The sequence below is a fragment of the Lepus europaeus genome, chromosome 10 (assembly GCF_033115175.1).
Source record: "Lepus europaeus isolate LE1 chromosome 10, mLepTim1.pri, whole genome shotgun sequence".
NCBI lineage: Eukaryota > Metazoa > Chordata > Mammalia > Lagomorpha > Leporidae > Lepus > Lepus europaeus.
The window spans coordinates 113,210,778-113,227,207 of NC_084836.1; the positions used below are offsets into that span (position 1 = coordinate 113,210,778).

The 16,430-nt window shown below is 56.3% G+C and overlaps 1 protein-coding gene across 14 annotated transcripts in view; it reads right to left on the reverse strand.

Annotated features, from left to right (window-relative positions):
- Positions 1 to 16,430, reverse strand: part of ZMYND8 (zinc finger MYND-type containing 8) — a 103,731-nt gene that overhangs the window by 59,032 nt on the left and 28,269 nt on the right. For 10 of the 14 annotated variants that reach the window (XM_062204300.1, XM_062204310.1, XM_062204303.1 and 7 more), the window contains 2 exons: positions 10,128 to 10,276; positions 2,276 to 2,494 (listed from right to left, as the gene is read on the reverse strand). In XM_062204300.1, the coding sequence (XP_062060284.1) occupies positions 2,276 to 2,494; positions 10,128 to 10,276 (368 nt within the window). The remainder of the gene's footprint in view (positions 1 to 2,275; positions 2,495 to 10,127; positions 10,277 to 16,430) is intronic. The other 4 variants (XM_062204305.1, XM_062204312.1, XM_062204308.1 and 1 more) reach the window with 1 other exon arrangement.

Below are 16,430 nucleotides of genomic sequence, written 5' to 3' on the forward strand. Positions count from 1 at the left end.
CTCAGCCCAAGGGCGAATCGACAGCAGCAGGAGGATGGCAGGTGAAATCCGCCTGCCTGGTGCCTGCATCGCTGCACAGCGGGTTCAGCTGCTGCCTGTGACACCAGCATCCCATATGGGCATCGGTTCAAATCCCAGCTGCTCCTCTTCCAATCCAGCTCCCTGCTAATGTGCCTGAGAGAGCAGTGGAAGGTGGCTCAACTACTTGGACCCCTGCATCCACAAGGGAGACCCAGAAGAAGCTTCTGGTTCCTGGCTTCTGCCCAGCCTAGCCCCAGCCGTTCTGGTTATTTGGGAGTAAACCACCGGCTGCAAGATCCCTCTGTGTCCCTCCCTCCCTCTCTCTCTAACTCTGCCTTTCAAATCAATCAATAAATCTCTCGGGGCTGGCATGGTGCAGCAGGTTAAGCACCTGCCTGTGACAATGGAATCCCATATGAGCACCAGTTCAAGACCTGGCTGCTCCACTTCCAATTCAGCTCCCTGCCAATGTGCCTGGGAAAACAGCTGAAGATGGCCAAAAGGCTTGGGCCCTGTGTCCACGTGGGAGACCTGGAAGAAGTTCCAGGCCCCTGGGTTCAGCCTGGCCCAGCTCTGACTGCTGCAGCCATTTGGGGAATGAACCAGCAGATGGAAGCTCGCTCTCTCTCTCTCTCTCTCTCTCTCTCTCTCTCTCCTTCCTCCTCCTCCTGTTTCTCCTTCTCCTCCTCCCTCTGTAATTCTGCCTTTCAGGTTAATAAATCATCTTTTAAAAAATTTTTTTAAAATCCTCCTGCTTGATGATAGGACACGTGAGGAGCAAGCCTCGGGCTCATCCACCCATGTCACTGGAGCCCTCAGCAACCTCTACGGCACTGGGGGACCCAGGCCCTCAACAAGGAGACGAGAGCAGGGTTCCGAACAAACTCCAGCTGGCCCCACCTCTGGTTGCCTCCAACCTTTGTTGCAATATCTTTAAACACCAGGGAAGAGATGATCAGAACAAAAGAAAACAGTGCAGGCTCCACCTCCCACACCGAACGTAGTCGAATGAGGTCAGGCTTTGAACCCAGAGCAAGGCACTGCTGGGCCAAGCGTTACCCTGCAAATGTCTCTGTTGAGAGTGATGCCAAGAGAACCAGCTGCCATCTCTTGCCATTTCACAGGCAAGACACCATTTCAACGTCACCATCTTCGTGAGTGACGTCATAACCTCTTCTTCCCGTACAAACAGTATCACAAAGACAGCACATGGTCTTTGCACTCCACACACAGCTTCCTCATTTCAGACTGAATTTCCAAAGTGCTTTGGAATCCGGAAGACTTTTCCCATGAAACACTTTCGTAGGTGGCTTCTTGTTGTTCACAGCTTAGAGACGCCTCATGGCTGGGAGTCGTCAAGATCTGAAGGCGCCTCGGGAGGATGGCAGCTCTCGTCACTGGCTTAATGGAGAGCGTTCAGGCTTGGCCACAAACGGAGCACGCCAGCTGCCTCCACGACGCCCAAGGCCCTGCTGCCACCAGCTCCGTAGCTACAGCTCCCGCTGCCTGCGGTCTCCCCGGCGGCTGCAGGGCTCACCCCTGGCCTCCCTGGCGTCAGCGCTCAGTGAGGACTTCCAAGCCTTGTGTGCTGAAGACAGGACACATCCTGCACGCCCCAACTTGCTCTTCCCATCCTCCACTCGGGGTCTCCAGGGCACTTTTCTTCGAATTCATTATACGTAACTTTATTCTGTTCTTTTATTTATCCACATCCTTTTCTGCTGACACAAGCAAAGTGATCCAAGCCCGTTTTTGTACACTGTCGAATCCCCAGCACCCAACAGGCACGGGAGAGATCCTTGCTCGGCAAAAGCCACGGTCAGATGGTCGCCACGTGGAACTCACAACCAAAACCGGTCTTCCCAGCTTGGCCCCTGCAGAGGATGCGAAGTTTGCAGGGGGAAACAGCACCCCAGAAGATGAAAACGAGCAGGAGAGAGCTGCCAACCGTGTGAGCTGATGTGCTTGCTAATGCCCAGGGCATTCAACGCAGGAGAACCAAAGACGGCTGCAGAGCTACGAGCGACCCGAAGACCCGAGAAGAACCGAATTCGATCCTGGACGCCTCTGTCTCCCACGTCGAGGCCGCTGTAGATGTCTGTCCAAAAAGGAGGTGACCGGGACAGAGCGGATGGGAGGCAAAAAAAAAGTCTCTTTTCCCTGTATCTGGATTATTTGAAAAATTAAAACTCAAAGGAAAAAAGAGAAAGAAGAGGAATGAGGCAGGTAAGGCATTCACTCATCAGGAACTAACCTCACACTCAGGACAAAACCAGTCCCCCTCTGGTTCCGATGTCAGTCTCAGACACTTAGCGTGATAAACCCGGGGACAGAGCTCACAGCAAAGGACTTGGCCTTCCCGGTGACAAACCCAGCAGTAGAAATCGTTCCGTCCGTCCTGCGGTACAACATCAACAGGGTCTGTGGTGAGTGGCTGCTTCATATAGTAAAACGGACCATGTCTTAGCTCTGACTGAAATGTAGGCAAGAAAGACAGGTGCGGTTTCAAAACAAATGTGCATTCTCAACAGGAATTTGAACAAGTACATCAATAACAGCAAGCGCAAGTTACAACATTTCACAAATGCATTCCAACGTCAAGCGGACTGGGGTTCCTCCACTACCTAGGCGTTAACAGGTTGCTAAGTAACACAAAGATTCTTTCTACCTTGGGAGGCCACAGACTGAAAGCTGGCATCTCAGTGACAGCCCAGCAGGGTAACATAGTAGCTACAACCCGGGCATCCTGGGGTTCTAATTTTCACTCTACAGTAACCAGCTGCATGGCCTTGGCCTTGTCTCCTAACCTCTCAGTATCAGTTCTCTCATCTGTAAAATGGAGACAAAAATCGCCTAGCATCACAGTACTGAGCTGGGATTAAGTGGGATGACATCACGGACGGCTTAACACCATACCACCATGACTAACGGTGCGAACACAGTGAAAGCCCAGGAAATGGAAGTCCAAAATTGCAAAGCCGCTAGAAGGATGGCAACTGGCCTGGGAGTTTTTCACCAATAGGCATTTGGGGAACAGAGCACCTGGATTTGAGTCACCAAAAATACAGTCATCTCTTTTCCAAGTCTCCAGTGCATAAAGTGCTTATGCTTATTCAGACTCCGAACGTGGGGGACCCTCTGCTGCTGGCCCCCCGAATCTCTTACTCAGAGCGATGTCAAGATGGACCTGGGGAGGGACCCGTGGCAGCCGCTCAGACTCCCTCTTGTCCCAGCATGTCAGGGAAAACATTTCTCCAATCAAGTGCTACAGAACACAGCAAAGCCAAACACATAACACCACTCAAAAGAACCTGACTCAGTAGGAAAACATCAGAAACCAGAGTGGGTGTTGGCGTTGTGGCCCAGTGGGTTGAGAGAGGCCACCCCAGCACCTCATACGGGAGCAGTGGTTCAAGTCCTGGCTATCCCATTTAGGATCCAGCACCCTGTTACTGCACCTGTGAAGGCAGCAGAAGATGGTCCATGGACTTAGGCCCCTGCCACCCACAGGGGAGATCCAGGTGGAGTTCTGGGCTCCTGGCTTCCGTTTTGGACCAGCCCTGGATGTTATGGCCCTTTAGGGAATGAGACAGCGCATGAAGGCTCTCTCTCCCTCTCTCTGTCATTCTGCCTTTCAAATCAATAAATCTTTTTTTTTTTTTTTTTTTTTTTTTTTTTTGGACAGGCAGAGCGGACAGTGAGAGAGAGAGAGACAGAGAGAAAGGTCTTCCTTTGCCATTGGTTCACCCTCCAATGGCCGCTGCGGCCGGCGCGCTGCGGCCGGCGCACCGCGCTGATCTGATGGCAGGAGCCAGGTGCTTCTCCTGGTCTCCCATGGGGTGCAGGGCCCAAGCACTTGGGCCATCCTCCACTGCACTCCCTGGCCACAGCAGAGAGCTGGCCTGGAAGAGGGGCAACCGGGACAGAATCCGGCACCCCAACCGGGACTAGAACCTGGTGTGCCGGCGCCGCTAGGCGGAGGATTAGCCTAGTGAGCTGCGGCGCCGGCCAAAATCAATAAATCTTTAAACAGCCAGTGTTGTGGCACAGCAGGTGAGGCCGCCACCTTGCAACTCCGATGTCCCAGATGAGTTCTGGTTCAAGCCCTGGTTGTTCCACTTCTGATCCAGCTCCCTAATGATGGCTTGGGAAAAGCAGCAGAACATGGCCAAGTGCTTGGGCCCCTGCACCCACATGGGAGATCCAGATGAAGCTCCTGGCTTCCGCCTCGTCCAGTCCCAGGCGTTGCAGCCATATGAGGGGTGAACCAGCCGGTGGAAGATCTGTCTCTGTAACAGTGACCTTCAAGTAAATGGATGAGCTGTCAAGACTAGGCCTAAGATAAAGGCCATATTCTTAGTAACTGCATTAATTCTAAGTAACATCAGTTTTAGTCCTGGCTTAACACTTCTGCATTTATTTATTTATGTGAAAAATAGAGTGACAGAGAAAGGAAGAGAAACAGAGAGAGAGAGAGAGAGAGAGATCTTCCATCTGCTGATTTACTCTCCCAATGCCCACAACAGCCAGGGTTGGACCAAGCTGAAGCCATGAGTCAGGAACTCCATCCAGGTCTCCCATATGGACACCCATTATTTGCTGCCTTCACAGGCGTACTAGCAGGAAGCTAGGTCAGAAACAGAGTGGCTGGGGCTGAAACCAATCCTGACATGGGACGTGAGCATACCACACAGCGGCTTAACTTGCTGCACCACCACACTCGCCCCTGCTCTAGTTCACTGGCCACCGGACAAGGTAAGCAGTCTTCGCGGAAAGGGCCACGTCTTCTTCCTACCTTCTCTGAGGTTTACTTATTTATTTGAAAGGCAGAGTTAGAGAGAGAAAGGAGAAAGGGAGAGACAGAGAGACCAGATCTTCTAGCTGCTCGTTCATTCCCCAGGTGGCCACAACAGCCAGGGCTGGGTCAGGCGGAAGCCAGGAGCTTCATCCAGGTCTCCCACGTGGGTGCAGAGGCCCAAGCACTTGGCCATGTTCTGCTGCTTTTTCCAAGCCATCATTAGGGAGCTGGATCAGAAGTGGAACAACCAGGGCTTGAACCAGCACCCATACAGGATGAAGGCATCACAGGCAGTGGCTTTACCCTCCGCGCCACAACGCCAGCGCCCTTCCCAGCTTTTCTTAGGAAGATTTAACATTCTCCAATGTCTACCCTCACAGACAACAGGCCTCACAGATGCTTACCCGGCCAGCCTTGAGGACCAGTCCTTAGCAGCCCCACTGTCACGCCTCCCAAGCGAACAGCTAAGTCTGGCAAGTGCCGTCACTTCCCCCTTTCAGTTCACCTTTTAAAATAGAGCAGCCGACTCGGCTTCCAGGGGAAACTCTCGCTGCTGCCTGCCCCGGCCACGTGACACGGGCAGCCTGTCCTGCTGTATCCGCCCCACTCGCACCCAGGGAGGCGCCAGGGCAGACACAGCCTGCCTCCATCCACAGACGGAGACGTCTGTGACCTCCAGGCCCAGGGCAAGCTCTCCCGCGGGCCCTCTCTCTTCCCTGCACCCCGCACAGGCTGACACCTGACGCCACCAAGGTCCTCGTGATTCAGTGAGAGCCCCCAGAGAACCCGGTCTGTGTTCGACAGAAGCTCGGCCTAAGGCAGAGCGTTAAAGGGGGAAATGAGCCCCTGAAGCCTAGAAACCCCCCAGGCAGGACAGCAGCAGGGCTCTCAACCTGAGCGACAGGCGGGCCAGCAAACAGTGCCGGGCACGGGCCAGAGACACCCCCGATGCACCTACCACCGCACCAGCAAACACGTCTGGTGATACTGCCAGCGCCCCCTTGCGGGGGAACCGAGATCTGCTCCTGTGGGTTGGTCGTGTGTTTAGGAAAACGCCAGCCCGAGGTTATGGTGGGGGCAAGGAGTCCCAGAGGGGCCTGGGTGTGGGGAGAAACCCCCACTGCAGGTGGAGGGCGGGCGGGGCTTTTCGGGGGTGCTCTGTGGTTTCTGGAAGATGGCAGGAAGTCCTACTTTCGGTGCCCGCCTTTCATTAGGTCAATAACAGGACAGCCAGAGTCACTAAGACCTAAAGGCAAGTGGGAGAATCAACCGTGACAGGGACAGCGCGTCTCCCTGACCAGCATCTCGAGGCCTCTCTGACTGGAAGCCGGCTATTGATCCTTCAGCGTTGGCTCCCCACCAGCCCATCCCTGCCTCCCCCATCCCCCACCCCACCCCCACACCAGGAGGCCAGGTGTGGAGGCCGGGGCGGGGCTGTCCCTGGTGTGGCATCCCGGGAGTGCCAGGCCGCTCCAGACTCCTGGGAGGGTCCCCGCCCCGCGCGGGCAGCAGTACCTGTGGCTACCGACCGGCTGCCTGGCTCACCTCCTAGACAGCTACCTTCCTTATCTGCTGTTTGCCAGGGTTTCACCAAGAATGCAATCTGGTAACAAATGCGGACATTTGAAAGAGGAAAAGCCAACTTCAAGAAAAATGAGTTAGGACTGTGTTCCCAGCCGGCCAGTGGGGCCGACAGGTCGCCACCTGTGCTCGGGGGACACGACAGGCTATGACACAGGTGTTCTCACTGCCCGGCTGCTCCCACACCCACACTGGCTTCACCAGAACAGGGAAAGGGCCTGTTTGCTTCTGGAACACCTCAAACCAAGGAGCCAGCAACCTTTTTCAATAAGGAAACAGTCAAACACGGTTGACCTGGCAGCCACTGCAGTACAGTGACAGATCATATGCGCAGGAAGGGATGGGCCGTGTGCCAATAAAACTTTATAAAAAACCAGACTCCACGCACATCCGGCACACAGGCTGTAGCTGCCGGCCCCGGCCTACATCAACCAGAGAACAGGTGCTCCGGCCACGCACACAGGGAGTCCACAAGCCCTAGCTCTGCACAGGCACGCGGGTCACCTGCATGAGTCCATCAGCCTTTGCAGCAGCTCTCGCTCTCCTGCCGGGCGTGCAAGAAACAGCGCCCAGCCCTGGGCTGAGGACTCACTGGCCATTAGCTTCACAGAGGGCAGGCGGCAGGGAAGGGGTCATCTCCTGGGGGCAGCCCCACCCTGCCCCGGTGATAGGGGCAGCCAGGCTGCCACACACCCTGTGCTGCCTCGCCTGGAGCAGCCAGCAGCCCTAGGCATCCCCAGAGCTGTCCGCCTGTCTCTCACTCTCTCTGTCACTCTGCCTTTCAAGTAAATAAACTATTTTTTTTTGGCCGGCGCCATGGCTCAACAGGCTAATCCTCCGCCTTGCGGCGCCAGCACACCGGGTTCTAGTCCCAGTCGGGGCGCCAGATTCTGTCCCGGTTGCCCCTCTTCCTGGCCAGCTCTCTGCTATGGCCCGGGAAGGCAGTGGAGGATGGCCCAAGTCCTTGGGCCCTGCACCCGCATGGGAGACCAGGAGGAAGCACCTGGCTCCTGGCTTCGGATCAGCACGATGTGCCAGGTGCAGTGGCCATTGGAGGGTGAACCAATGGCAAAAAGGAAGACCTTCCTCTCTGTCTCTCTCTCTCTCACTATCCACTCTGCCTGTCAAAAAAAAAAAAAAAAAATGTAATAAACTATTTTTTTTAAAGTTCTTTGTAAAACTCTCCTAACAGGGTCCAGCACTGTGGCATAGTGGGCTAATCCTCTAGCTGCACTGCCAGCATCCCATACGGGCACTGGTTCGAGTCCCGGCTGCTCCACTTCCGATCCAGCTCTCTGCTATGGCCTGGAAAAGCAGCAGAAGATGGCCCAAGTGCTTGGGCCCCTGCACCCGCCTGGGAGACCCGGAAGCCAGGATCCTGGCTTCTGGCTTCAGATCAGCCCAGCTCTGGCCATTACGGCCATTTGGGGAGTGAACTAGAGGATGGAAGACCTCTCTCTCTGCCTCTCCTTCTCTCTCTGTCTCTCCCTCTTTCTGAATGTGACTCTACATCTCAAATAAATAAAATCTTAAAAAAAAAAAAAAACTCTTAACAGTACTCACTTCCTAATACAGACAAAAGAGATGCAACAGAATCCAAACTTAAAATTCATGCCCTATCTTCACTAGTAATCACAGGTCTCTACTAAACATGGAAATGCATGACTTCTTTCTTTTTTATAAGGATAGAACTACTTTCTATGTGGAACACAGAGAACGCAGAATGAAGAACAAAAGGGAAGAGGTGGGTGACATCGAAACAAGGAAAGTCTAAAGAAATGAATGCCCAGAGACCCCCAGGCAAAAGCAGTGAGTAGACCAGGTGGGCTGAGTGTGAGACCACAGGGAGGGGTGGGGAGTGTGGCCAATCAGAGCACAGACCTCCTGTGTCCTAAAGGGGCAGCTCTGCTCCCAGCTCTCGCTGGACTGCTCTGAATGCTATGGCCTGCACGTCGGTGCCCCCACAACCCCCAGTTATATCCAAGGTGATGGTGTGAGGAGGTGCGCCCTTGGGAAGCGACTGGGTGCTCAAGGCACAGCCGTTAGGAACGGGCTTGGTACCTGCATGAAAGAGACCCCAGGGAGACCCTCAACCCTCCTGCCACAGGAGGATGCAAACCAGAAGAGGGCCCTCACCAGAACCCACGGAATCAGCTCCACTGTTGAGGAGCCACCCGGCTACGGTATCTTGTTACCATAGCAGCCCGAACAGACCAAGACGCTGAGTCTAAGAACTTGGAGGCCAGCGCCGCGGCTCACTTGGCTAATCCTCTGCCTGCGGCACCGGCACCCCGGGCTCTAGTCCCGGTCGGGGCGCCAGATTCTGTCCCGGTTGCTCCTCTTCCAGGCCAGCTCTCTGCTGTGGCCCGGGAAGGCAGTGGAGGATGGCACAAGTGCTTGGGCCCTGCACCCACATGGAGACCAGGAGGAGGTGCCTGGATCCTGGCTTTGGATCAGCGCAGTGGGCTGGCCATAGCAGCTATTTGGGGGGTGAACCAACGGAAGGAAGACCTTTCTCTGTCTCTCTCACTGTCTATAACTCTGCCTGTCAAAAAAAAAAAAAAAAAAAAAAAAAAAAAACTTGGAAACAAGATTCTGTCAACACTCCAGCCTATGTGATTTGGGAAAGAAATCTGACGAAGTGGGTCAGACTTAGAGCCAGCCCCTGCACCCATATGGGAGACCCAGATGGAGCTGCTGGCTCCCGGCTGTGGCCTAACTCAGCCCCAGCCATTGCAGCCATAGGAGAGTGAACCAACACATGGAAGATCTCTGTGTGTATGTGTGTGTGTGTGTGTGTGTGGTGTTACTCTGCCTTTTAAATAAATACCTAAAATCTTCTTTTAAAAAATCCAAACAACCCCGTGTACAGCAGCACCCTCTCCTCACTGCCAGATGAAAACGCTGGGCACAGAGAGGTTAAATCCCCCACAGCGGCCGAACGAGCCTGAGCTGTCATCTCGCTCTAGAATTTTCAGACTGAAAATAGCTTGGTGCTCAGAGCACACACCTCTCGCAGGCCGCGCGTTTAACCGCTGCTAGCCCTCCTGCGGAAGCATCAGCCCTGCCCCACTCCACCTCCTGGCCCTCTCGGACTCAACGGTGCTCGGGACGGACGATGGCACCCCTGATTCCCGCCACAGACCCGGCCGGGAGAGCGTCCCGGAAGCTGGCTAACTCGCTGGGCGCTCTCTCTCTCCACCACAGCAGCCAGCTGCATTAGAGAATCTGAAAGCCAAGAGCCACGTGGTCTCTGACCAACCCCTGGCTGCCCAGGTCTGGCAAAGATTCGTGCTGCCCAGGGGCTGTGCTCAACAGGCAAGAATTGAGACCACTGACCCAAGTCTACCTGGGGCACTGCCTCTCATCACAGCCCTAAGACCCATTTTACAGATGAGAAAACTGATACCGGACAGGAGCACACTTCAGCCCCGCCACCACCTACAGGCAGAGCTGGGCATCAGTGCCACAGAGAGAAAATAACCCTTAAAACGGGAAATTGTTCCAAAAAAAAGCTTCAAGCTCTAAGGGACAACATCTTTATCTTATCTGGGTCACAGTTCTACCCCCCAAAACACATCCAGAAACCCACTGGTGGTTTGGTCCCAGGCCCACTGGGAGCTGCCCTATGCAAGCGACAGTAGCGCATGCAGGTGCCAAGCAAACACCCAGCGCGCCCGGGCCTCGTCCCCCCTGGTGCCGCCGCCACTCCCGGGGGCTCCGTTACCTGCTCCTTATTGTTATTATTCAGTAAGCCGGGTTTCTTTTTCTTTTTAATGGGGCTTGTGGATGTATCCTGTGGCGAGTGGCCATTGGAGGAGTGCGGAGGGCTGGGGAACTTCCTTTTCTGGGCTGTTCTTTCTGCAGAGGCAGGATCTGAAAGAGACACAGCACCACGGGTTGTAAAGCAGTCGGGGCGGCCTGGGCCCATCACGGAGGGTGTGCAGAGGACACGGGACACGGACCCGCGCCCTCCCGTGCCATCCCAGTGCCCCTATGCCCAGCTCCTCCTCCCCCGCCTCCCCCTTCGCTGTCTGTCTCAGGGGTCACAGTCTTTCTCCAGCTGAGCAACATCTTTTGTAAAATCTTAATGCACTCCCAAGGTGGAAACACTGGGAGACTTCACTTAATAATCGAAGTTTTGGGCTTCTCTTAAAAAAAAAAAAAAGAGAGGCCAGGAACTATGCCCACTTTATATGGAAGTGTGCTCTCTGCTTTGCCATGGGCCCCACCCTCCCCTCCTGGGCCCCTGTCCACAAGGTCACGACCAGGCTGATATCACACAGGCTTCGGGATCCTTCTTATCCCCAGGAGATATTTCTTCTCTGTATCCGAGCCCGGCAGCAAAAGCAGGAAGCCATGGGAGGTAGGCCATGGACAGACACTGCAAGGCAACGAAGGCACACACACTTCCTTGTGGGCGACGGAGCACGGCAGGCCAGAGCACACCTGTGACAAAGGATCCACCCCGCCCACCAGAAGGTTCTCACGGCCCGGCAGGTGCGTGTTTGAGATTCTCCTCCAGACAGACAGCAGTCTCACTGCCTCTACCTCAACCCCCAGCCCCCCTCTGGCCAAGCCCCCCACCCCCCCACCCCTGTTCATCTCATTAACACAGGTCCACGTCCAGCACCACGCAGCCGATCTTCACCTGCAAGGACAGGAATCTGCTCCATGACCCACGGTGCCTCGGCGGCCTAGGGATAAGAGCCCGGTGACAGCCAGCACAGTGCCCCTTACAAAAGCCAGGGGCACCGGGAGAGCAGGCAGCTCGGCTGACGGCTACATCAGGAGCACGGGGCACAGGACTGGATGTGAAACCCGGAAATGACTATTCCCAAAGACATCCCTCCTCCCCTAGCCGCACGGCTCGGGCAGGCCCCAGCACGCAGGATGTGTGGGCCTCACCATCCCTCCACCTGCTGATGGCAAACAGGGCCACCGGCAAGGCCTCTCGGGGCCTTACCTTCAATGGAAGGTTCCAGCACCTTCCGCAGACTAACCAAGGAAGACAGTGAGCGCTGGCCCAGCACCCAGGCCCCCTGAGGGAGCTCTCCCGGGGTGCCACGTGGAAAGCCCACCTGAGAGGGAATTAAATTCTAACCTCTGGCACCTTGGGAATCAACAGATCCCAGATCACCTCAGACACCAAGCTGGAGGGCGGGAGAGCCCAAAGCGTCGGCTCCAAGGCACACGACGGCTGGTTAGTGGAAAGTTCTCTAGGACGTGCGGCCAGGGGTCCACAAGATTCCCTGGAGAAAGTCTCTTCTCATTCGCACAGGGGTCCTCATCCCACTCCATATGACCCAGGACCCAACAGTGTCCTCCTAGAAACACGCTGTACACAGTGCAGGGTAGCACAGCAGGTGCAAGACGGCTCAGCCCAGCACTGTGTGTTGTCCCCAACACTGGGGACAACTAGCGTGTCCACAGATAACGGCTCACAGCCATGCAAAGGGACGTTCCACTGCCATCAAGAACAGAGGCATCCAGGCCGGCGCCGCGGCTCACTAGGCTAATCCTCCGCCTTGCGCCGCAGGCACACCGGGTTCTAGTCCCGGCTGGGGCACCGATCCTGTCCTGGTTGCCCCTCTTCCAGGCCAGCTCTCTGCTGTGGCCAGGGAGTGCAGTGGAGATGGCCCAAGTGCTTGGGCCCTGCACCCCATGGGAGACCAGGAGAAGCACCTGGCTCCTGCCATCGGATCAGCGCGGTGCGCCGGCCGCAGTGCGCCTACCGCGGCGGCCATTGGAGGGTGAACCAACGGCAAAAAGGAAGACCTTTCTGTCTGTCTCTCTCTCACTGTCCACTCTGCCTGTCAAAAATTTAAAAAAAAAAAAAAAAAAAAAGAACAGAGGCATCCAACACAAAGCTTCTCCTCCAAGCTGAAAAAGCAACGCATGTCCGGCGCCACGCGTGATCTGATACCAACCTCCTGAGAAGGACACACACGCACTCATGTTTGCAGAAAAGCATGTCGGAGAGACTGCCTGTGGGCAGCAACCCCCAGGGGCTGGGAGAGGGGACTTTCCACTGCCCCCCGTTGCGTCCTGGATGGACCACATGCCGCGACACTAACAAAATCAAAGCTGAAAACGAAGCATGCACGCAGGTGAGTATCGCGAAAAGCAGCAGGTAGGATCCAAAGCCTGCGATGAGCCCATGACAGAAGCGTGGTGGGGACACAAAGCGTGTAGATAAAGTAGGCACCGGATCACCACCATCACCACGGGCTTACGACCCCCAGGGAGGAGTGTGGTGTTTGCTCTGTGCGGCCCTGGTACTCCCCAGGAACTCTGCTCAAACGGCAGATCGTGGGCATCTGTGAGAGGCGTGAAGCTGCCCTGGGAGAACAGGTCTGTACACGCTCACGACACGCAATTTTAAGTTGTTTTTTTTTTTTTTTTTTGAGAGGCAGAAAGACCCAGAGAGTAACAGACACGTTGAGGGAGCACCCACTGGCTCACCCCCCGGACACCCACCTGGCACAAACTAGAGCCAGAAGCCAGAAATTCAACCCTGTCTCCACGAGGACAGCAGCAACCCAAGCACGTGGCCCCTCACCACTGCTGCCCAGGGTCTGCCCTGCCAGGAAGCTGGAGCCGGGCCCTCGGGGGCGGGGACAAGGCCCTACCAGGAGGCTTAAGAGCAAGGCACACGGCCAGCCCAGACAACACTGCCAGCAAGTGAGGGAACAAAAGCACATGGTGTGATCCCAGGCTTCTCCGTGGAGTGGGTGGGGCCCCGGCTCCGTGGTCAGCACGTGGAGGCACGCGGGGCTGGGGTCCGGAGGATGGGCCATTTAGGCAGCAGCAGCAGCCCACAGGGCTGGCTCCTCTTGCACAGGGTTACATGGTGGTGGCCATCAGCCAAGGCCTTACCAAGCACAAAACTTATCAGTCTTACTGGGCCCGCTGACCAGCAGAACATGTACCTATCACGCAGACCTGCCCGGTTGCCATGGAGCACAGCTTAGAATGCCTAACGGCACGCTATCTTAACGTTATTAGCCAACCTGCTTACCTGGATTTTGTTTATGATTCCAAAAAGCACCACCAGCTTTTGGAAGGGGTAGGTCCTTCCTCAGGGCCAAGGTCAGCCTCAGCTTCCGCCACTCAATCCCATTAGCCGCCCTCCTCCCTCCCCCAACACCATGACACTGAAAAGCATTCCCATAACCTTCACAAACACGATCACACAAAAAGCCCCAAGTCGGAACCAGGGCACAGTGGATCAGCAGCCCAGCCATCGCTCCATGGACCCCAGGGTCCCTCCTGGGGCTGAGTTCTCCTCGGCCGAGGGTCCCCCATGTGTGGGTCCCATGCTGGAAATGCGGATTCTCAGGCCCTACCCCGATCTACACAATCTAAACTCTGGGTGGGAACCAGGGGTCTGTGTGGTAGGAGCCTTTCCAGGGGCTGAGATGTGCCCAGGCTGAGAGACGTTAGGGCAGGGCTGAGGAGCCTGGCTCCTGCCAAAGCCCACGTGGATATTAAGAACATCACTTGGGGGGCCGGCACTGTGGCGCAGTGGGTAAAGCCAACACCTGCAGTGCCGCCATCCCGCATGGGCCCCTGTGCCTCAGTTCGAGTCCTGGCTGCCTCATTTCGAATCCAGCTCTCTGCTGTGGCCTGGGAGAGCAGTAAAAGATGGCCTGAGTGCTTGGGCCCCTGCACCCACGTGGGAGACCCAGAAGAAGCTCCTGGCTCCTGGCTTTGGATTGGCGTAGCTCCAGCAGTTGGGGCCAAATGGGGAGTGAACCAGTGGATGGAAGACCTTTCTCTCTCTCTCTCTCTCTCTGCTTCTCTGTAACTCTGCTTTTCAAATAAATAAATATTTTAAAAAATCATTCATGGGCCACACAAAATGATCAACTTAAACACCAGCCTGCTATAGACTCCCACCTATGGGTGCCTTGGCAGGGCCAGACCATGCTGGAGGTTCCCCACCCCCGCTCTAGGGTGTGTCTTTCAGCTTGGAGAACCCTGTCCCACATCTCTGCTTCCCCCCACTCTCCGGGGTCAGCCTGAGGCTCAGGGAGCAGAAGCCAAACAAGGAAGCAAGGCCTTGGAGAAAGAAACAAGCAGCGGAGGGGCTCCAGTGCCTTATCTATACAACGGGAAGAGACACGGAGAGGGGGACCAGGCTGCAAGTCCTTCGGCGCTGCGGGGACCCACACGCTGCTATCTGGATGTGGAGGCAACTTCCTGGGAAGAGGGGCCACAGCCTACCGCAGCTTCTCAAAGACGTCCCAGCAAGAACAATTCTGCACAGGGCCAAAGGAGCTTAAACCACCGCTGCGGAAGGCGGTTCAGAAATAAAAACGCTTGTGAGCAATTGACAGCCAGCGACCGTTTCACCCAAGCCCACGCCCTGGGAAACAAAGGGGGAAACCAAGACCCTGCCCGTGAGTGGGGAGGGCAGGGCTGGCGCAAGGCTGCCCACACCTAAGAGGATTCCAAAGCTCCCAGGCTCAGCACAAGACCAAAAGCCCAATTCTGTTTGTGTTACAAACACACCGATTCCCCCTGGAGTTAATGAGAGCTCAGCAGCTGCATCCAAGGGGCAGGAATTTAATAGATTCCAAACCACAGGCAGCAGGGGCCAGCAAGGAAGGCTCTGGGGGGAAGACTGGGCCAGGCCTGCCCGAGAGGGTGGCAGGCAGCGGTCGGCGGTCCCACCTCCCCACCCCAGCAGGAACAAGGCCTCTGGGGAGGAGGGATGGGGGAGGGGCAGGTCTCGGTAACAAAGCCACACCCGGACGTTTTTCTTCTCCCTTTTAATGATTTAATCCTGACAAGGCTGACTTGCTAAGCGCCTTTCTTCTATAAACCTGGGGCAGTGCAGACTGAATCACCCCAAAGGTCTCTGCTGCGGCCCCCTCCAGGATCTGGAGCCCACAGTGACCCTCTGTCCCCTCCCCCCACCTGGAGAAGTCCGCTGGTAAGCGGGGAGGGCTGCCTGGAGGATGGAGCAGTGACTCGGGCACACAGCTGGGCAGAGCAGAGAGCTCCTTGTGACATTGCACTGCAACCTTAATGATCCAGGAAGGTCTACCGGGTAGGAAGAATGGAGCATGTGACAAGATCCTTCCCAAACCTGTGTCTGGTGAGCCACCAGAAATAACCCCTCGACTCGACACTCCCCGGACGTCCTCTGGCTGAAGGGGCACCCTGCTTCAAGACAACTTCCTTTTGCTGTGGGTGCTGGATGGACCACGCGCTGGTCAGAACGCTTCTCACGGGGTCCCCTCTAAGGCCCGGGCCCAAGCTACCGAGTGGCAGCGTTGGATCTGAACCCAAACCACTGAGCAGCAGACAGACTACCCAGTGCGCAGCCCCCAGGTTCGGGACCCGTCCACCTTCTGCCTTTACTTCCCCCTCGACCGCAGATGGAGGCGTGGGGGCAGGGAATGCCCAAGAAGGAGTTCCAGGAAACAGGAGAGGGAGGGAGTGTGTGTCACTCCCAGATGACGCCATTCTCTCCACTGCAGTGCCCAGACAGCACACCCGGCTCCCCAGAGTCACCCGGTGGCACCAGGAGCTGCCCAGGCTGGGGGGGGTGCCATAGGTACCTCCCTGCCAGGCGCCCCCCACCCCCGGCGCCTGAGTCAGAGCCATTACTGCTGGGGGGAAGGGGGGGCGCTAGGAAATGACACACCATCAGGGACCAGCTTGGCCCTGCGGGGCAAAGGCCACCGCTGAGAGCCAGCGGTTTCTGCGGGCTGAGTTTTCTTCCCACATGATGTGGATGACAAGCCTCCGGGCCTGGACGGGAGCAACAGGCCCAGGCAGGCCTGGGAGCCACAGGAACACGGTGACCCTCTAAGCGGCTGGCCAGATCCTGGGCAAACCAGGACAAGGGAAGCCAGGGGCGCACGCTCCAATCTCCTGGCATCACGCCGCATGGAGAACCCAGCTCTGCTCCTGCCGGAAGTGGGCCTTTAGGAAGCCACCCAGCCTCCCTGTGCCTTCGTGGTTCCACCAGATGGAGGCAACGTGGCCTCCTCACCGGACTGAACAGGTTAAGTCC